This window comes from Aulonocara stuartgranti, assembly GCF_965226115.1.
Source record: "Aulonocara stuartgranti genome assembly, chromosome: 16".
Classification (NCBI taxonomy): domain Eukaryota; kingdom Metazoa; phylum Chordata; class Actinopteri; order Cichliformes; family Cichlidae; genus Aulonocara; species Aulonocara stuartgranti.
Window position 1 is genome coordinate 32,397,571 of NC_138952.1, and position 21,854 is coordinate 32,419,424.

Below are 21,854 nucleotides of genomic sequence, written 5' to 3' on the forward strand. Positions count from 1 at the left end.
AAGCTAGTTTATTGTGATGGTGCTGTATTTATTATGTTGCTCTTTCTTTGTTTGCTTTCTCTTCTGTTTGTTTTTTTCTCCATACAGGTGATCCAGGTGTTTTGTTTGTTTTTCTTTCTTTCTTCCCCCCCCCTCTCTTCTCCCCTCTGTATTTCTTTCTCTCCCTCTTTCTTTCATTCTTTCTCCCTGTCCTATCCCCCAGTCATGTCTGTCCCGTTTTATAGCAACCGAAAATAAAATAAATACATAATTATAATAAAGGTCAATTAAATGGACCAATATGGCAAGGCCATGATGATCCACTTGGTAAAATAAATCCACTTGGCATCTTTCTTGGCCTTAAGACAACAATTCTGATGGCTAAAGATCCAAACGGGACAAAAAAGAAAAGAAAAAAAAGAATGGTAACTTAATAAAAAAACAATGGTTGCAACAGATTGTGACATTTTGGCTTTCTAGTCATATACAAAAACTGATTACTTTGAACATCAAACTAGAGACTCAAAGTTATTTAACTAAGAATAAGAATGGCCTGTACTTGTATAGCGCTTTACTTAGTCCCTATGGACCCCAAAGCGCTTTACATATCCAGTCATCCACCCATTCACACACACATTCACACACTGGTGATGGCAAGCTACATTGTAGCCACAGCCGCCCTGGGGCGCACTGACAGAGGCGAGGCTGCCGGACACTGGCGCCACCGGGCCCTCTGACCACCACCAGTAGGCAACGGCGATTGCTGCAAAAAGTGGTAAAGTGGAGCTTTAAAGATGAATCTTAATTACACTAATCAGGCATACCATTATAAGCACTGGGGCTGCATAGGAACAGACCAGTCAGAGTGCCCCATCCTGATCCCTGTCCACTACCGAAAGTACCAATAATGGTCACGTGAGTGTCAGAACTGGACTACGGAGCACTGGGAGAAGGTGGCCTTGTCCGATGAATCATGTTTTCTTTGATGACCTGGGAACACCTGACAGCAGGATGCACTACGGCGAGCCAGTGGTGGCTAGGTGATACTTTGGGCAATATTCTACAGGGAAGCCTTTGGTCTGGAAATCTATCTGGATGTTACTTTGATACGTACCATCTGCCTAACCATTGTAACAGACCAAGAAATAGTATTCCCTGATGGCTGCGGCCCCTTTTAGCAGGATAATGCATCCTACCACAAAGCAAAAAATGCTTTGTGGTAGGATGCCACCGGTACCGGTCCGTGGCCCGGGAGTTGGGGACCGCTGACTTAAGGGATCCGTTGCTAACACGGTGCCAGGCACCTCAGCACAGCTTCAGGGGTTTAGTGGAGTCCATGTCTCGATGGGTCAGGGATGTCTAGGCAGTAAAAGGGGGACCAAAACAGTATTTGGCAGGTGGTCAGAATACTGTGGAAAAGGAAACTGATGAAAACTAATTCAGCATGACTGTTCATAGGGTAGCTTTGCCAAAATGGAATTAAAATTATTTATTGGGCTCGGGTGTTACGTACAGCTAAATCACTGCCATTATGGGGGGGGGAGCATTTTGAAATTGTATTACCCAAAGCATAATAGGATGTAGTGAAAATAGACAAACAATAGGATTGACAAGATCCACAAATAATGTCATTCTAGCCCTCATGTATCTAAAACACCCAAATCTTACCTAACAGATAATTGCCCCATATAAACCTGAACCTGGTCGAAAGAGACCAGACATTTAACCTTATAAAAAGTGTCCTAGCACATTTTTCACCCAGCAGCACATCTCATTACTGTAGCTGTAACTTCAGTAATTGCAAATAAATTCTCCAATATGGCTTGTCTAGCTAAGAGATGGATAAATATGTCATGTGTCAGGAAAAGAACAAGAAAGAAAAATGAACAAATAACCATTTACCAAACCCCAGTGATACAGCTTTTCCCGCAACCAGCATTCTTCAATGACTCATACTTCACACAAGGAGCCAAAACAAACTCAGGAACCCTGCCATTTTAAAAGTATTCCTTTCTCTGTAGGCTGATGGAGTGTCCACGCAGACGTCATTACAGCCACATTTTTCACTCCTCAACTCACAAAAGTCCACAATGGGCCCGCTAATGGCTTGCATCTTATTTACACTGCGTTCGCTAAACCTCAGCTGAAAATTTTAAAGGCTCTCTGCTAATGTTTGTGTTGCTAATGCAAAGTCTTGTGTGTGGATTCGGTGCAAGTCTCTTTCACTCTGTGGCTGTTGCCTTTTCTCTCACTCTCTCCCAATCTCTTTCCCCTTTAATGGTATCACTCACTATCTTCTAACTGGTAGTTTATCAGCAAAAGCTATGTCAAGGCAGCAGGCTGTTCACTGTGCTGTAGAAAGTTTGTGTGTTACTGGATGTACTGTATAAGAAGGAGGAGGAAGCAGTCAGCAGTAGCAAGTTGTTAAGAAACTCATTACCCTGCAGCACAATATTAGTAAAGAGCATCACGATAATACCTTTGCTCGCATTGCTTGTTCGGCCAGGGTTTACTCTCATATGTTACACCTGTGAGGCGACTGTGTGTGTGTGAGTGTGTGTGTGTGTGTGTGTGTGTGTGTGTGTGTGCACATAATCTGTGGAGCTGCCTCCCATATCCTCAGCTTAATACTGTCGCCATTCACTGCTCAGCACTGATAGCATAGCTTAGCCTGCAGCCAAAGCAAGCTAGACATGGAGCGCCTGTTTATTGTGGGTATAAATGATAGGACTTCCATTAAGAGGATGGAACTCTTAGCAGAATAGCTTTGTTGCACAGCTGGACATTGTCGATTTCTGATATGCCTTCATTTGCTGCCAACATTTTAAGCGGTTATGAATATTATTGTTGAAATAATATTTGTATTTTTACCTCTTTTTCCCTCCCCCACCCTCTTCCTCCTGTCTTCTCCTCCCTGTTTCTCTCTCTATAAAGCAACAGTATTGCAGCATCTGCAGTGTGTGCCTTCAACTTGAGCGCCATCACCCAGGCCTTCAACGGGCCTTTCCGCACCCAGGAGAATCCTCGTTCCACTTGGCTTCCCACGCCCAACCCCATCCACAATTTCCAGGTTAGTTTAACCACACACCTCCTCACTGAGACCACTGTTTAAAAGTTAAATCAGTCAGTTACCTTTTTAAACTGTGAAAGAGGAAACTGTAATTAGAGCTCCAGTTCACGGATACCAGTTTGCAGAAGTTAAGCCATTTCAATCAGACACCAGACAGCTACCATTCAACCAGCATGGTTATCATTGATTTAATTCAATTCAGTTTTATTTATATAGCGCCAAATCACAACAACTGCTTATACTGTAAGGTAAAACCATACAATAATATAGAGACACCCCCAACAATCAGATGCCTCCCTATGAACAAGCACCTGGCAACAGTGGGAAGAAAAAACTCCCTTTTAACAGGAAGAAACCTCTGACAGAACCAGGCTCAGGGAGGGGCGGCCATCTGCCGCGACTGGTTAGGGATGGAGTGGGGGAGACAGGACAAAGACACGCTGTGGACAAGAGCCTGAGATAAATAATAACTAATGAAAATAAAATGAGGTGAGTGTAGAAGAAACACTCAGAAATGCGCATCATGGGAATCTCTCAGCAGCATAGGCTAATTGCGGCACATCTAAGGGAGGGTAACTATATGCTTTATCAAAAGCAAAGTTTTAAACCTAATCTTGATAGTAGAGAGAGTGTTTGTCTCCTGAATCCAAATTGGCAGTTAATTTTACAAGAGGGAGGTCTGAAAGCAGAAGCCGCTGTCTTCCATTTTACTTTTAAATACATAAGGAACCACAAGTAAACCTGCAATCTGAGAGTGAAGTGCTCTGTTGGGGTGATATGGTACTATGAGGTCTTTAAGATAAGATTATGCCTGATTATTAAAGACCTTGTATGAGAGGTGTTGCGGTTCTTTTTTGTTTTTTTGTTTTGTTTTGTTGTTTTTCCATAACTTGTGTATCTGCAAATATACACATTCTGTATTTTTCATATGAAAGAAACTATACTGTGGTGGGGCTTGCTAATTTCTTGTTTTTGATTTATGTATGTTATGTTTTGTTTTACTTCATATGTTTCATATGTTGTTTGTTTAATTTAAGACAAAAAAAAAATTAAATGAATGAGAGGTAAAACTTGAGGGGGTAGGGACAAATAAGTAAATACTTCAGCCTACTCCTTTTCAAACAAATAATGGAATGATATTTTGTAATGATTGTGAAGGCACATGTTTGAAATGTTTGAAATAAAAATGAACTGAACTGAACTGAACTGAACTGACAAGGATTTCTAAAGCTGGGGCAAGCCTCAAGTGGCCATTTGACGAAGTGCAGTTTTTGGCACTTCCAGTTCCTATTCTTAGCACACTGATTAAGATAAAGAGTTACCCTGCTGTCCTTCCATCTTTTCCAATTTGTAATCTTCTGATTGCAAAATACTGTGAAAACAAAAAAGTTCAGTATCTTGCTTTTTCTTTCATTCATGCAACATTTCGACAAAAGCTTCGAAACCCTAAAAGAACATTTGCCAATTTTCTCAGTTGCTGCACTCTCCTGCATAAAGATGACTCAATTCATCTTAAATCAAAATGAAAGTCATCTTCAGTTGTAAGAAATATATATCCTTTCCTTCAGTTATTGGCTTCAGGCTGTAACACTGTGACATTTTTAGTCGGAAAAATGGCTCCGTAATCTAGGATTTCACACCATTTGGTGTGTAGAGCTTGCTGCTGGTGCTGCACAGCATGGCTGCAGTCTCCAATTCTCCAAGTTAGCAGCTGAAGGCAAGAAGTAGATTTCAACCAATTAGATACTGTGATTACCACAAAACCACATATTGATAATCACCCGTCAGTCCGTCATTGTCGTTCACCAAAAAAAATAGAATCAGCAAACAAATCAGCCTCTCATTTCAAATCCCAGAGAATGAGCAGAAGTTGCAATCCACAGCTAATCTCTGCTGCACAAACAAAGCTTTTCAGAACACTGTCATTTCATACTTTTTCTTCTCAAGTGCCTCATTAAGCTGCTGCGCTGTTAGTGTGTTCACATAACATTCCATTCAAAAGTTGCAATTACTCAGACTTCATAGATTTAGGAATTGAAACAATCTCGCCAGACGAGGCGTATTGATTCGGTAGGTGTAAAGAAGAGTGTGTGGCATGCTCTTTGTTTGTTTTTTCGTGCTTTTGTCCATGCCTCTCTCGCTGCCTTTTAGATTTTCTTATATGCATTTTACAGTTTCACATCTTCCTCTTACTTTATACCCTTTTGTCCAAATTCCAACATTGCCTTTCTTTTGCAGTGCGGTACTATAGATGACAAGGGTCTGAATCAGGGCTTGACAGAGCGCAGTCTGCAGGACGCCCAGCGGCTTTACCTCATGAACGATGTTGTCCAGCCGGAGTCTATTGATCCGCTGGTCATGCAGGATGACGTTCGCTTCTCAAACCTAGTCGTGGACATTGTTCAGGGCATGGACACCCTCTTCCATGTTATGTACATCAGCACAGGTTAGTAGTGAAAGAGGAAAACCAAAACTTTAAGATTGAGGAGGTAGGTTCCTTGCTTTATTTTGTCTGTCTCTTTTAGAGTACGGCACCATCCTGAAGGCACTGGCTACCCCCAACAAGAACCTGCAAGGCTGTTACCTGGAGGAGATGGAGCTCTTCCCATCAGGTGTTCGAGAACCGATCCTGAGCCTGCAGATCCTGCATAGTGACAGGTCACTCTTTGTTGGGCTCAACAACAGAGTCCTGAAGATCCCGCTGGAGAGATGCTCCACCTACAAAACGGAGACGTAAGTACAGCAAGCTTGTAAAAGCTCACTCATCCAGGATGGCTTTGTTTTAAATGACAGCATGTGTAAAGAATCTTGCGCCGCTGACGTCAGTGGGGTGAGGGGATTTTGGATGTCGATTTGCAGATGACTTCAGAGGCATTTGGCTGAGTCTGTTCTCTGCAGCACAAAACAAGTCCATCTGAACTAAAACGTTACAGCTCTGCATGCTTTTGTAACTGTAACATTGTAGCAGTAAAAAAACTGTGTTGCTTTGTCACATAGTTTGGCATTTCCTTCATTAGAACATCAAAAATAAACACAAAGTTCTTTTTTTTAATCTATGAATGGGCTGCAGAGAGAGACTCAGCCCATTTTTAGATAAAATACCACACTGTGTGCTCCTTTTTGATGTTTTGATCTCACAAGCCTAGATGTGACAACTGTGTGTATATCAGGGGTGTCCAACTCCCCTCCTCAAGAGCTACCGTCCTGCAGATTTTAGACAAATCCTTGTTCCAACCTACCTGAATCAAATGAATGGCCAAACTTGATGGCATGCTGAAGAGGTAATCCAACCATTTGGTTCAGCTGTGTTGGAGTAGGGATGCATCTAAAAGCTGCAGGACAGTAGCTCTCAAGGACTGGAGTTGGACACCCCTGGTGTCAGATCTTCAAAGATTTTTTTCCTCGTTCAACCACTGGACTGCTGCTCAGGATTACTCTGCTCAGTGCTGCCACCCGTGGCTGAAGGTCATATTACATTCTAAACTTTCTTAATTATTATCATAGTATCAATTTACACCTTTGATAAGTAGATACTTTGAAGATACTCTCATTTGGGGCTGCCAACAAGGGTTGCTGTTAAATTGATTACAACATTCTGGCATCGGAACATCTCCGATTCAGTCCTTGCAGGAATCTTTGTTAAAAGCGCTCCTCTTCTCATTGTTTTACATTTGCATTTTTTTTTGCTCTGTTTTCTAAAAGTCCAACTATAAAAATAATGCAAATAACAAGCTAAAAGATAGCACACCTTATTTTTCTTAAAGCTGTTATGCCCTATACATCGGGTATATATTTAATTGCTAATTTTAAGCTTTTTGGCGTTGGATTCATTTTAACTTGCTTGGTCCCCTATTGAAGACAATTATCTGTCCTCAGCTAGGATTAATGTCTGGAAGGCCTTGCCTATAATCATTAAAGTCCTTATGGAACCAGACGAATGAATGGGGTGGTATCTGCTAGCTGGAGGAAATTAATTTGTTGTGGTTTTTCTTCTTCTTCTTTTTTTTGCAGTAAGGAAGTTGTGCATAATACAGAGACAGCACTGTTCTGCCTTTTGTTTGTGTCTGAATCAGAGGATAAATAAAAAGTTATGTGTGAAGCGACCTCATACGCTGCCAGAGAAGTTTTTCTACAGGCATGCCTTTGCGTGACAGAGGTACAAAGACTCAGAGAGGGAGGGAGGGGGGCTTTCCTCTCCCATCTCCAGCTCCAGTGTTATTCATGTGAAAGTCTCCGTGGTGGGTGAGGGGAGCTGTTTGTCGAGGCTTCTGCATCTGATCATCGCCACCTCCGTCCTTCAAAGTCAATTTCATTTTAGAATACAAATAGCGTAATGCTTTTTTTCCTGGTGTGTGTGTGTGTGTGTGTGTGTGTGTGTGTGTGTGTGTGTGTGTGTGTGTGTGTGGCAGTCTCCATGGTGTGATATATGCGTGGGTTGGTGGTGGACACTTTCTAATATACATGCTGCATGATGAGTCAGCTCATTGTTTCTACTAAAAATCCAAACTCCTAGACACACCGGAGCAGACACTCACACACACCAGGAAAAGGTGACCATTGTGTTTAATAAGATGTGGGTGGGTGAGATTTGCAAGATGAGAATCAGGCACAAAAGAGGAACAAGAAGAAAGAGATCGAAAAGGCGAGTAAAATAAGCTATTTAAGACACACAAAGGTGAAACGATAAGAAGAGTGGGCTCCAAGGGCATAAGAGGAAGGGGGAAGGCTGGGAGGTTGGGAAGAGGGCCGCATTTAATCTAGTTTGTGATATTCTGCTCACCCCTGCACTTCATACGTATTATCTTTCACATTGCTCTGCAGCCAAAGGCAAAACGAGCTGGAGAATACAACAGTTTTGAACCTGTCGGTTGGGGTGACACCTGAGCTCATTTAGTTGGACTTAAGTGACCAGAAAAAAAACAGATGTGTGATATTGAGTTAGGAGATTGTGGGGGGAAAGAGAAATGGCCAGGTAGTGAGAATTCATGCATGTGAATAGGCCTGCAGCTTATATTTTCATTAAGTGCTAATCTGATCCAATTACTCAGATATGCCAATTAAACTTTCCAGAGCCAAAGTTGGGTTTTCACATCTTGTTTTTTCTTGTTTTTTCTTTTTTTTTTTTAGTCTCATGCTCAAATCAGAAGTTGTTCACCAAAGAAACGCTGTTTTCTTTTACACATACTGCACACGGAGGCTTAAACAGGTTTTCGGTTGTGTTACACAAGCGTATTGTCAAGCTATTCTCAAATGTATTGTTCAGAGTAAATACACTGTGGGGAAAAAAGGAATGGCCTGTGAAACTGCCAGTGGCACTGCTTAATCAGCAAGACTAGTGCTTGTTGCCGAGTATTTAAAGCTGAACCAGATAAAATTCACAGCACATCATATCGCTCAAATATACTCTGGAGAGCTTAACTGGACAGGTTACAGAGCTGGAAAGCTGCTCTAACGTACGGAAAATGCAAAGCTGAAATCTAGTTGCTGACACATAGCTGACAGTCACACTTTGTGTATAAAGTTCTCATCTGTTATCATCTATTGAGAATATGTATCTTATATAGAACTTATAAGAAATGATATACATTTTAAAAACACACATTTCAGTGTGTACTACCTCTTTAATTGTCCACGGTTGTGTACAAAACAGACTGGATCAGAGGTCAGGCCTGTTTGTTCTTTCACTGTGTCTTCCTGAGTATCTCTCTGGGTACACACTGTTAGCACTGCATGAAAAAGGTCCACCTGCCCTTTTGCTCTTTCCTCCTCTGAGTTAGCTCCCAATCATTGTACTGTTGTCTGAATGAGTGGAGTGAATTTCCCTCCCGTGCTGTGTGCAGCCATCCTATTCCCATGCAGCCATATATTCATTCACACCCCGGTAACAACTGAATAATCTGATATGGTTATATCAGCGAACAGCGGCCCATTAGCAGGCACACTATTATGACACATAAACAAACACTGAAGCAGGTGAGACATGATAATTATTATTATCAGCTTTGTTAGAAACCAGGTAACTGTTTAATGGACAGACTGAATAGCTGTGATGCCGAGATCCTTCATTTAAGGTTAGTTTTATCATTTCTGTAGCCACGTGGGTCCCGCGGGCTCTAAGTGATGCAAATTTTGCTATCAGAGGGGGAATGCGAAGGTCTGTAGGGATGTCTGTGTGTCCTCCAGTTTGTTTGGAGTGCCTCTATAGAGTGACGCAGAATTCTGGACACAGAGAAACTCTCCATCACTACCCACATGTAAAATTCACCTTAAAGTGGTTTTTGAGTACAGTGGTACAGCGGTTAGCCCTGTTGCCTCATGGCAAGAAGGTCCTGGGCTTCCTGTGTAGAGTTTGCATCTACTTTTTCTGTGTTTGTAGGAGTCCTCTCCACATAATCTTGATCTCGCAGTCCAAGGACATACGGTTAGTGGGGTTAGCTTAGTTGGTGATCGTGTTGGCACTGTGACCTCTCGCCCCATATCAATTGGGATAGGCTCCAACCCCCTGTGACCATTTGTTGGATAACGAGAAGAAACTGGATGGATAGAGTTTTCACCCTAGTATTTTGGGAATGTAAAACATATGTAATTTCATACCAAGGGGGAAGTCATTCTGCTGCTAAACTGAATAAAATGCCTCGCTTAAAGTACTCACTGATTTATCTACATCACACTCTAACACTTAATGCCGACCTAGCAGCTAGTTTGATACAGGAAGGCGGAGGTACCCCTCTATATTTATGTGCCACAAGCAATGTTGTCATTGTTGGCTACAAGAGCGAGTACAGTAGTTCTCATGTACTCCTGGCATCTGGGGAAGTAAACATGTAGTGGATTAGTTTTATTTATTTATTAATGCAAATCATCAAAACAGGAATCCTCTGTGTTAGTACATTACACCGCTAGTGAGGCTAATGTTTATTAGCTTTGGCTCTAAGCCCATTTTAATGGCATCTCCTCAGCTTATACCAGATGACTCCACAAGCTTCATGAAATTCAGGTGGGAGTTTTTAGAGCAATCTTTCTGAAAGAAAGACAAACGGTGCTGAATATATCATAGAATATGCAATTAAATTTGAGGATTTTTTAGAGAAGGTAATTATTTTGCATTAAAGCAATATGTTCCATCAGCACCAGCTGACTGCAGGTGTCTCCGCTTGTCCTGGGTACACTGGGTGAAAACAGAGGTTTTATTAATAATAATGGATTGGATTTATATAACGCTTTTCAAGGCACCCAAAGCGCTTTACAATGCCACTATTCATTCACTCTCACATTGGTGGAAGCAAGCTACAGTTGTAGCCACAGCTGCCCTGGGGCAGACTGACAAAAGCGAGGTTGCCATAATCGCACCATCGGCCCCTCTGGCCAACACCAGTAGGTAGTAGGGTAAAGTGTCTTGCCCAAGGACACAACAACCAGGACAGAGAGTCCGGGGATCGAACCGGCAACCTTCCGGTTAGAAATGTGCTTCCCAACCCCCTGAGCCACGGTCGCCATGGCTTATTAGCCTTTAGCCGTTAGCGAGCTGCACCTATAGTCCATAACCAATGCCTCATTTTCTTTGGGTCAGTCAAGCAAGGCCATGCTTTATCCAGAAAGGTCCTTAAAGAGACACAAGTTAAACTGAAGATGGTTCAGGAGGTTCTACATACTTACTTTTAAAGATCAAAGCATGCATAATAACATATATTCAAAGACAATAAACCTCACAGCAACAACAAGCTAACACTGAGTTGATTTGAACTGTTACCAGTTAAAATCTCAATTACATAAAGTGCCTTTACTGTTCAGTTTTTCATTGCCATTGATCCACATTAGCGACGACGTCGGGGCTGAAAACCCTGAGAGCAGAACAACATTTGCATTGTCTTTAAGTCGAGTGTTTTTTTTATGTTACGCTGCTAAACCTTTTCAAGCGCTGTTGATTTGTATCCTTTTAGTGATGGCTTGCAGACAAACGTTACAGCTTGTCTTGCCGTTTTTTGTGTGTGTGTCTGCATGCCTGTGTGTGTTTGTCCTTCTATTTGTGGTAATTATATTTGACCTGGCCAATTGGTACCTCTGGCTAACAGTACCGCTCTGTCCTCCACACAGCCCTCTATCTCTCTATCTCACTCTGTTAGTGGAGTGATTTATTTTGGCCGCAGCAGCGTGCAGGCTTAGCTACAGCGTTGTATCCATCAGGTCTTTTTTTCCCCCCCTGCCTCTCACTGCTTGCACTGAATAAAGCAAGTTAGTCCACACTGCCAAATAGATGAAACTACAAGTTTCACAGCAGCATGGTGCTTACATCCCCTACAAAAAGCCAACTTAAAAGTTGCACTTTTCCTTTACTGGACTGGTTAACTCATTTGTCAAAACTGGAGGTGTCAGACAGGGAGAAGTGGTTGTACACGGGGGTTTCAAGTTAGATGATTTTATTATTTTTTTCTTTGACTGCTTTCACAGCTGGTGTTGAGGAGAACGAGGGCAGAGCACGAGAAAAGGAGAACGTAAGACTTCTGAAACAAAAATAACTATGAGAAGGAGGAAATGCTAAATAAATTATTAGGATAATGTCGAGGAGGATGAAACGGAACAAATCAGGCTGTTCTGTAGCAGCTGCATTCTTGCAGAAAAACCGCGCCGCTCACACGTGTGCTTACATTACGTTTTATTACAAGAGGTACAGTTGTATCTGCCTGAAGGGCTCAGGCTCAATTTGCTGTTTAAGAATTTGTGGTTATGTTTGTGTTATTAATAGTGACCCAGCAGCGTTCGTGGGGGGAAGGACGCTAAGCCTGCCTGCAGCAGGAGTGTAAAACAAGGACAGGAAACCACTAAGTGGCAATTGAGGAAAACCACTGACCATTAGCATCTCCGATTGCGCCTCTGTGTGTGGCTGCTTGTTAAAACCAAGCCACTGTCGTTCTACTGGAGCTGTAGACTTCCTGTCTGTGTCAGTGTTGGGGGAGCTTACAGCCCGGTCACCGAGCAAACTCAATTTGCCGTCGGCTGCGACTGCCAGTCTGTCAGCAGGCCTCTAGAGCTCACTGCTGCTAAGCCTGTATGACCTGTCAGAGGAACACTTCACCAGCCAAGGACTCAGGCAGATGGAGGGAGAAGGTGTTCACACAGTGGATATATTTATTACTGCTCCAGAATGCTGTTCCTTTATTACAGGTTTTGTTCTGGCTTCACTTACACTTCAGTGTAATCATTTTTTTCTCTCTCTCTCTGCTTCATTCTCGCTCTGTCAGTTTCTGTCTAGATTGCTTTCTCAACATCCACTTTCTTCCAGCCTTGATTTAGGCTGACACAATGTCTTAACCTCCAGCATGTCTTTAAGCCCCCCACCCCAGCCCCACCGATGACTTGTAGTTACTATAAATCAAAGGACATTAATTATGGGGATTAATTAATGGAAATGCATTCCTGCTTTTTTGCATTCATTGAAATCAACAGAGGGGTTAGCTTCAGTCTTATTTTGAGAATATAATCCACTTTATAAACAATTTAGGCTATATCAAAGTGGGGCTAATCAATTCTTATTCTTAATTCAGAAAAGGGTCTTTCTAATTTCTGCCGCAAATGCAAAGTCCCTAAATTTCTCTCTAATAAATGCAGTAAACCATGTGTCGGTGTATGTTGTTCGCTTGTCTCGTTCATTTGATCTACATCAGATGCGCTGACTGTATTGCTGGGAACCCGAGCATGTGCAGTTCCGTGTTTGCTGCCATGTTAATGAGTGATGGTTTCATTATGGAGTCTCCTACACGTTACAGACTGTCACTCTTGTTGCCAGGCATCATCATCATCATCAAAGACACGTGTACTGTATGTATGATGTCAGTTAAAGTGGTATTTGCTCATCTCCCATCACATTCTTGCTGAGTGTTGGTCCCTGTGAATGTTAGCGCTTTTACTCAAAGCTCTGCTCATAGATAACGTTCTTGTGTATTTCCTAGTACCTTTATTAACTTGCCTCAAATTTGAGATTAGTTGTTATTTGCCTACTTTAGTTTGCTGGCAGTGTTTGTTTTTTTTCCTGTCATTGCTACAAGCCACTTAATTTCTCTGGTCACTCAGTAGCTTCTTCCTCTGTTTCTTTATTTTGGTTGTTTGTTCTTGCTTGACTTGTGACCTCACGTGTCATGTTACATCACCAGTGAGTAACAGTCAGCAAAGTAAAGGAATAAACCAGCACCGACTGGGACATCTACCTTTGCTGCACACATGAGTGTGACAGTGGGAACTGCACTGGTTAGACCAGGGCCAGGGACTGGTACTGGTCCATGAGTTGTTTGGTGCCGGGCCGCGAGAGTTGAGGCTCAGGTTTTCAGGGTTTTCATCGTTAACTTGGTTTCCCCGGGTCTTTTCCTGTGTTGTAGTTGTGTGTCTTATTTTGAAAGAAATATTTACACATTACCATAGCGACCAGAGAGTATTAAGGGGCAGAGAGGAGGATGTTACTCTCAATGTTGTTGGTGCATTTCAGGAGGACGGTGCTGATAAAGTTACACAATTACACAGTGAATTTGCCTTTATTATTATATTTATAAAATACCAGTTTTTGTCTCGGCCGTGTCATTTTATTTTATTGTATTTATCTGCAACACCTTAAAGGCCGGTCCGTGAAAATATCATCTGACATTAAACCAGTCCGTAGCACATAAAAGGTTGGGGAGTGCTGGGTTAGAACATTCTGTAATGGGAGCTTTGGTTCCTGGATTTTGTACGCGCATCCTCTATCAAGGTTTTCTTCTCTGTGTCCAAAGAAAATTTTAAGAATAGCTCCAAGAGTCCTAGGTAGAGGTTGCTTGTCTGCATTGTGATGGATGTTTGACCTGCCAAGTATAAAATTGGATTGGATGGGCCAGTATAGATGGGATGGATTATAGATTTACAACTCCATCAAAAAGGCTGACTGGGTTGATAAAATGTTGTCAAACAAACAAGAGCTTTCATCTCTTGGTTATTTTTGTCCATATTCATATTGCCCATTTCTGTGTCGTCTTTGTGTCTCATATCTTCTCCTCTCCACTCTTTCAGCCGTTTTAATATAATTTCTTATCCTGGATCTCTCCTTGTCGTGTAGCCTGTCTCTGCCGCCCCATTGTTTCTCTGTGATGATGCAGCTACTTTTTATCCACCGGGGCCAAAAAATGTACATAGAGGACAGCAAGGTTTTTCTTTTTTTGGCAGACAGCCATCTCACTTTTGTTTTCTTGAGTTTTTTTGGACACGGCACCATCAGTCTTCAGCCTGGCTCCAACTGGGCCTAATTGGATGTATTAGCGCTGAGTGCTAGCAGGAGTTCTCTCTGTTTCCGATTCATCATGAGCAGACTTCTTAAATAGCCAGCTCAGCCCAGCACAGCAGGCGGGGGTAAGAATCCCTGGGGACAGGCTCGCTCCCCCTGGAGAGAGGATGAAGAGTGCCTTGACAGCAGTGGTCTCCTAAGAGTGGATGTTTGAAAAGAAATGGCATAGCTCATATGGAGAGATGGAGAGGCTGCCGTATGCCAACATATGTTAAATGAGTCAGGCCCTCCAGACAGCCTTTGCTAACGTTTTCTCCGAGTGTCAGCGTGACATCTAATAATGGCTGAATGCAATCCATAATTTATCAGTTCTGGTGATCATATTTGCAATTATACACTGACAGCCTGCTATTAAAGGCGAGGTGCACTATTGTTTTTACGTCTGGTTGTTAAAGGTCCAATAATAAAAGGAGACACTGGTTTTTACTGCATTCACAAACGATTTAAAATGCCAATTACACCCCGACAGAATGCAGGAGATTTATCTTCTGATGCCAGTTGTCCGGACTTATTGTTATATGCGCTGCTGAGTTTTGCTGCTCAGTATGTTTAAAATTTAACAGGCCGTGTTCCATAGCTTCTCTGTTTTGATATAGTGTGCCACTGGGCATGCATGCTGCTGAATTAAATATCAGCCAGTACCCTGCAGACTTCTCAAACGATTCACTCACACATACAGCACAAAGACACGCCCTCGTGGTGTACGAAGATGAAGTGCTCATGAGTAAGCACGCTTGCTTATGTGCACACTTACACAAATTAAGATACGCACACACTTTGTGCCATTTTCAGAGGCCTCACACTTCTCCGTATCTGCAGGATCAGCCTCCTGTTCTGGCTGACATTCCTTTGCACTTGCTTGAGGAATTAGCTTTTCTGCTCCCATCACACAGCCCTCGCTCCATCCACACTGCCTCTAATTAACTTTTACAGTGGTGCTGTTTTTAAAAAATAGTCAGCCGTCAAGGCAGAATAGCACTGCGAGCTTTTGGCTGGTGTGTTATGCAGCTGTAGAAAAGGTCAGAGAGGGAGCTAAATGGTCTGGCACACTGTCTTTTTCTCCCTTGACTAGTATTAAAACTGGGATGTGGTGGAAAGAAAGGATGGGACACAAGAGTTTTAGCCATCCTATTAATATACGAAAAATAAAAAGCAGTCAGATTTTTTAATAAAAACATCTTTTAAACCCATTTTGTTAAAGATTCAGACTATGTTGAGCAACATACCACTTTAGCTGTCATACCTATTTACCAGTGAACAGCAGTTATTCACATCCCTCCTTACTGCGATTTCTAATGTTCATCCTCCACTTGTTTGGATGGATTTTCACAGGTACAAGGCTAAAACCAAAAACAGCAGAGATGCTGTACAAACTGCAAATAAAAATGGGATGCAATGATTTGCAAATCTCATAAATTCATATTTTATTCTCAGTAGAACATCTGAGACATACCGTTTCATGAAAAAGATTACCTCATTTAGAATTTGATGGCAGCAACATCTGACAAAAACGTTGGGAAACAAAACGCTGTAAATGTCAAAGGTGCTAAAAAGAAACAGCTTGAGAGGATGTAATAAATGACATAAAGGAAAATAGCAACCTCGCTAATATTACAAAAAACCCTAAACTTAAATACGAGTGATCCTCAAAACCAAAAAGAATTGCAAAAAGCATGCACAGAGAAACACCAAGGACCAAGACCCAGGGCCCCCGACAGTATAATGCCTACAGTGCTGTGATCTCTTCTGTGAGCAGTAAAGTGTTTTACACACATTTACCTTCCTGACATAACCTCTGGTTCTGCCTTGAAGCAGCTGTTGTGAATTTGTGCTATATAAATAAAATTATATTGAACTGAATAAACACATCATAGAAAGTTCTCTTATTTTATGTTTGTCACAAAAAGCAAATTGCACCTACGCTGCTGGAAGTCTCATTGAACCCTCACATCTGTTTGTTTGCAATCCTGTTATTGATAGACACCCATCTGCACTGGTCACCCATACAGCTCTTATTGCAGCCCTCTTTAGTAAATCCGCCCCATGAGGTCAACCACTGATTTTGTCTTTTTTTTTATTGTACTACAAATACATTATAAGGTCGTGTCTTTGTAGACACGGTGCTGTTGGTTGGAACATTCGCCAACCTGTTGCCTCAAAATTGGAATTATGCTGTTGTCTAAAATATTAATTTAGGTTTATAAAAGTTTGCCTATCTTGCATCTACATTGACGAAACTCAAAACAGGGGAAAGCTGCACCTTCTTACCCAGAACGGTGTAATTCACGTTTGTGATGGAGTGATAAATTCAAAAGATGTATTAACCCTCTCACATCTGCACTTCAGTTTGTCAGCCAATTTGTCAGGATCAGCTTTCCAGTTGTTCCAGTCTTCAAAATAGCTCATACTATGAGTTGCATTCATTCATGTCCCTAAATCAATGCAAACCGGGTGAATCCACCACCGAATGTCTTTCCCTGAGGTCAGAATCCTCCCAGCCTGCCTCCCGGCACATATTACCCACAGGTAATTAGGCTTTAAATCGCTACCGCCGCTTCCTTTTCGTACAACATTTATTCTCCATGAAATGCACACTTATTAATTGTTCCGCTCAGCTGATCTCTGCAGTGGTGTGTGTGCTGGAGGGAAGTTGGCTAATCAGAAAACCAAATGAGAATTCTTCAGCCGTGGTGACGACGCAAAGCCACCCGTCAAAGTCACTCCAGACACGGTGTGGTCACCCTTGAGCCAAAATGGCATCCAGCTCCTCCCTCCCCCCCTTTCAAATGATCTATTAAGTTCAGTGAACTGTGACTTTGTTGCCGACCTCATTACGATTATCGTTTCGTCGGTATCGGAGATTGCATCCAGTGTAATAGAGCCACTTAATTAAAACGACACACACAAAGGTTACCAGTCTGTGGTCGCAAAGTAAAGGTCGTCCTTTCCCCGGCTAGCTGTGCCACAGATCACCAGAGGAACGCTGCTGCCACTCCACGCTTGCTCGTTTTGTTTGTCTGCCGGGGTCACCTCTGATTTGCTGACGAAGCAGTAATGTCTTTATGGAACCAAACCGACCTAGAGTTCATCGCTGAGCTCAGGGCCCGTTCACAGAGAGCTGTATCAACACTTGGACATTCCTCAACCTCTCAGCTAAAACACTACAGGGCTCTTCAAATAAACCATGCGTGCCTGTGCCAGGAAAACAGGGGGGGAAAGCAACAAGAATCTTTCCTTTCAGCAGAATTGAAAGACAGGAGCGAGAGAATCTCCAGCGCTGCAATTAAGGAAAATCGCAAAAGAGAAGGAGTACGATTAGAGGGAAGGACCGTAGCTGAAAAAGAGAAGCAGAAGGGGGATAGCGAGGGATGCTGAAAGTGAAGGGGCGCCTTTTGAGAGAGAGGAGTTACTCAGTTGATGCCTTTATTCTGTCTTCCTGAGGCATCCAGATCAGCTCTGGCAGCTAAGCCTCGTCATTAACAGCTTTAGATTTAATTAGCTGTCATTAAGCCTCTGTTTTACTGGGGGAGCTTGCAAATATTTAATCACTGCTTGGGTGATGTTTCATGTTAGTATTTGAGCAGAGGGAGGGACACTGCATCAAAAACTCTGATCGACGCAGTCTTTCCTTAAAATGCACGTGTGCTACTTGCTGCAGTTTAACAGAGGACTTTCATTAATGAACTTTTTTTGTTTCTGGTGGTTTTTAGTGGTTTGTTTATTTGACCTCTCCATACATTTTATTAAAGAAAAGAAACAAATGAAAACTTCTGCACTCAGTGTATAAAAAATGCAATATTCTATTTAATCAGATTACATATGTAAAATGGATTTTAATTCCTTGTAATCGGAAGGTTGCCGGTTCGAGCCCCGGCTTGGACAGTCTCGCTCGTTGTGTCCTTGGGCAAGACACTTCACTCGTCACCCGTTGCCTACTGGTGGTGGTCAGAGGGCCCGGTGGCGCCAGTGTCCGGCAGCCTCGCCTCTGTCAGTGCGCGTGGCTGTGGCTACAATGTAGCTGCCATCACCAGCGTGTGAATGGGTGGATGACTGGATGTGTAAAGCACTTTGGGGTCCATAGGGACTAAGTAAAGCGCTATACAAATACAGGCCATTTATCCATACAGTTATTCACTGTGCTGAAAACTCCTTCTTCCTCTCCTCTCCGCGCAGACTGTGCTTGGAGGCGAGGGACCCTTACTGCGGCTGGGACTTTAGGCAGCGCAGATGCACCACGTTGGAGGACAGTTCTAACATGAGCCAGTGGAAGCAGAACATCACCGTTTGTCCGGTAAGAGTGACATCACGCCCTCGTTTTCCTGTAAGAAAAGGCCAAGGGCGCCTGACTTCTTCTTACAGCGGGGGTGTAAGACGTACTGCAGGCGCTTTGTTAATGTCATCTTTTTTTTCACATTCAATAGTGGATGATACCATTCATGTGTCCGGTAAAAGAGCTGGCTCAAGTGCAGGTTATAGGATAAAGCAGAGGAAGAAAAGAAGGTGAATTTGACTAAGCTTAAACAACTGAAATCAAAGGGATTTAAGTTTAAGTTGGCAGAAGGAAGTGAATAGTAGTGCTTTTATTTCCATTTACTCCTCTAAAAACAGTCTCGTCTTTATTTTGGTAAGCAGGGCCTGTCTGCTTCCTGTGACTTATGACCGATGTGTGTTTTCCAGCTGCGGAACCAGACCATCGACGGCGGCTTCGGGCCCTGGGCACCGTGGCAACCCTGCAACAATGATGATGTTGTTGATGGTGTGAGCTCCTGTTTGTGTCGCTCCAGATCTTGTGACAGTCCTGCCCCTCGGTGTGGAGGCAAAAACTGCGAGGGCCCCACCATCGAGGTGTCAAACTGTTCAAGGTAGAAAAGAAAATATCTGAAAAGAGTGATTTTCTATTTTTCACACTAGTTTTTGAGTGCACAGTAATGCAGTGTGGGTTCTTCCTGTCCCACTGCGCGGATTTCTCCAGGTGGATGAAAGGCTAGTCTATTTGCTGAACTGTGATTCTCAATTGGCTGTAAGTGTAAAGAGAGGCAAATTCAACCAATACAGAGGCTACTAAGGTACACTTGTGTGCTGTTTTCCAAAAACATAAAGCACACAGGCCTTGAGACCAGTTGGTGACCCCCTGGCAACCTGGATTCAATAAATGTTTATTTCTACCCATTGGTAAGTGTCTTCTGCAAGCTGGTGGTTATAACTAGATCCAATCAATCAGAAAGCAGGTGCTGCACAAAAACCTTCATGGAGTTGTTTTGATTGCCGTGTTCGCTGTAGTCTGCATGTGGATGAGACCACTTTTTCTGCAAATGCTCAAATTTACTCTTCAAGCTTTGGTAAAAAGTGCAACATGAACCGGAAACAGAAAACAAAGTAAAAGTTGTTCCTTACCACTGTTAGCTACACGCTAGAAGAGGCACAAATGTTAGTTTTACTGCCACGCGTGTCTTCAAAGTTAACTGCTGGTGACTACGGCAACCAGCTAGTGACCAAACTAATCACAAGGTGGTGTTGACCGGTGGTTGCCAACAGGTCTCAACATGCTATTAAGACTGCGTGACTGAGGCCTAACAACACAACCTAATGTTGATTAGACTATAAATAGTTATAGAAATGCTGATTGGTTGATAAGCTGGCTTTAGGAGGAAAGGAAAGATCTCAGGAGCTCAGCATGAAGAGGAAGAAGCATGAAAGCTAACCACACTGTAACAGTTCCACACGGTTTGTGTGTCACTTCACTTCAGAGAAGTGTTTGTCTATTAAGACCACTGTCTTCTCCACAGTAGGGGCTACCCTAAAGGACCAGCAACAAAACAATCATAAGTAGCCACATTACTGCTGCCACATATTTTTGACACTGCCCCAAGGAGACAGTACACAGCTGGAACATGAAAAAGGTGCTCTGCAAAGCTCTGTGTAGCATCTAAGGATGCTCCAGATGGATTTCTCTGCTGCAAGTTTCCTTCATTACATTTTGCTGATAGCTAAACTATAGCGTTACTTCAGCTGGACTCCTTTTTCCTTTTATTTCAGTATTTTACTAAAATTTATTTCATTTTTGCATTTCTTGTGTCACTCTGTCAGATAGAGCTCCTCTCTGGGAGTTAATGTATGCTGGATGAGTCCAACGGACACTGCCAGGTTGAAATTATTCCTTTTGCTAATGAGCTGGGCCAACGATCAGACGAACTCTAATGCCTTTACTTAAACTCTGCTATTGTAGCAGGAATGTCCTGAGTGACTTTTGAAGCAGCCACCTCGGGGTGCAATTCCTACTCTGACAGAACATAAGAAAGATCATGAAAGTGATGAATCTTTTTAGAAAGTGTAGGTGACATCCACATTCTCCTTGTGACATCTCTTACTACCGCTGTCTTCGGGGGAATTGGCTAATCAGTGTTACAGAGAACGGAGTCAAGACAAAGAGCTCAGGAACTTTCATCCCGCTGGATAGTCACGCCAGATTTAATCCTTGGTGTCGCAATTGAATTGTGCTTTTGCAGAAAGTGCCAATTAAATTATGACGAGTGAGACCCAGGAACAAAGCACTTAAGCAAATTGAATGAATGTTCCCCAGTCAGAATGAGCTGTCTTTGTGTGTTTGTATTTTTATTTGCAGGAAGTCAGAATAAGAGCACTGATTAGGCAGTTATAGCTAAAAGGCTTTTTTTTTAAACTATAGCATTAAAGAATGTTATATAGAAGAATAATGCTAAAAGCAGCAGGGAATAATTATAGAGAAGTTGTTGTTGCTAATATTTTTCTTTCATAGAAATGGAGGCTGGACACCCTGGTCGTCATGGGGACAGTGTAGCACAACCTGCGGTACAGGCTTCGAGCTGCGCCAGCGTTCTTGTAACAACCCATCACCTCGCCACGGTGGCCGTGTGTGTGTCGGGCCTAGCAGGGATGAAAGGTACCTCTCTCTTTGTTTCTCAGCGACAACAGTTCATGCTCCTCATTACTCGTGATTTACAAGGCTTTACGCAGCCAGGTGCCAGGGTACATCAGTGGACTCTTAAGTCCTCGCTGTGATCAGGCGTTTGCTCTCCTCATGGCCCAGCTTTGGAACAGCGTTGAAGTTAGAATTTGGTTGTATTCATTGACTTGCCTTATCAGACTTTTATACGTATGCCAATGAATAGAGGTGGGCAGATTGATCCAAAAATTGATAGTATCAACTCAATCGCTGGCATCGGATTGATTCTAGCACAATAGGATCGATACTTTGTTTCTATCCTCGAAGGTCCAATGAATTGTGTTAAATTTTTATTTTTTCAAAATGAAGAAATATACCTCAAACATGTACCATGAAAAATGTATTGTGCCGACTGTCACAATGTGTTATTATAGCCTATAGCACATTTAAACAACAGAAGTTGACTCAAAGTGCTTTAGAGACTGGAACATTCACATTCCAGGTCTGGAGAAAACCCAGTTCCAAAATACATGAAGCTGAGAGATGTTTTCTGTTGTGTTAACTAATTTCTGTGGTAAAAT

The 21,854-nt window shown here is 42.5% G+C and overlaps 1 protein-coding gene across 10 annotated transcripts in view; it reads left to right on the forward strand.

Moving 5' to 3' along the window:
- Positions 1-21,854, forward strand: part of sema5ba (sema domain, seven thrombospondin repeats (type 1 and type 1-like), transmembrane domain (TM) and short cytoplasmic domain, (semaphorin) 5Ba) — a 194,935-nt gene that overhangs the window by 148,610 nt on the left and 24,471 nt on the right. For 9 of the 10 annotated variants that reach the window (XM_082507351.1, XM_082507356.1, XM_082507359.1 and 6 more), the window contains 6 exons: positions 2,914-3,049; positions 5,288-5,495; positions 5,575-5,782; positions 18,525-18,642; positions 19,029-19,213; positions 21,127-21,270. In XM_082507351.1, coding sequence (XP_082363477.1) covers positions 2,914-3,049; positions 5,288-5,495; positions 5,575-5,782; positions 18,525-18,642; positions 19,029-19,213; positions 21,127-21,270 — 999 coding nt within the window. The remainder of the gene's footprint in view (positions 1-2,913; positions 3,050-5,287; positions 5,496-5,574; positions 5,783-18,524; positions 18,643-19,028; positions 19,214-21,126; positions 21,271-21,854) is intronic. The other variant, XM_082507358.1, reaches the window with a different exon arrangement.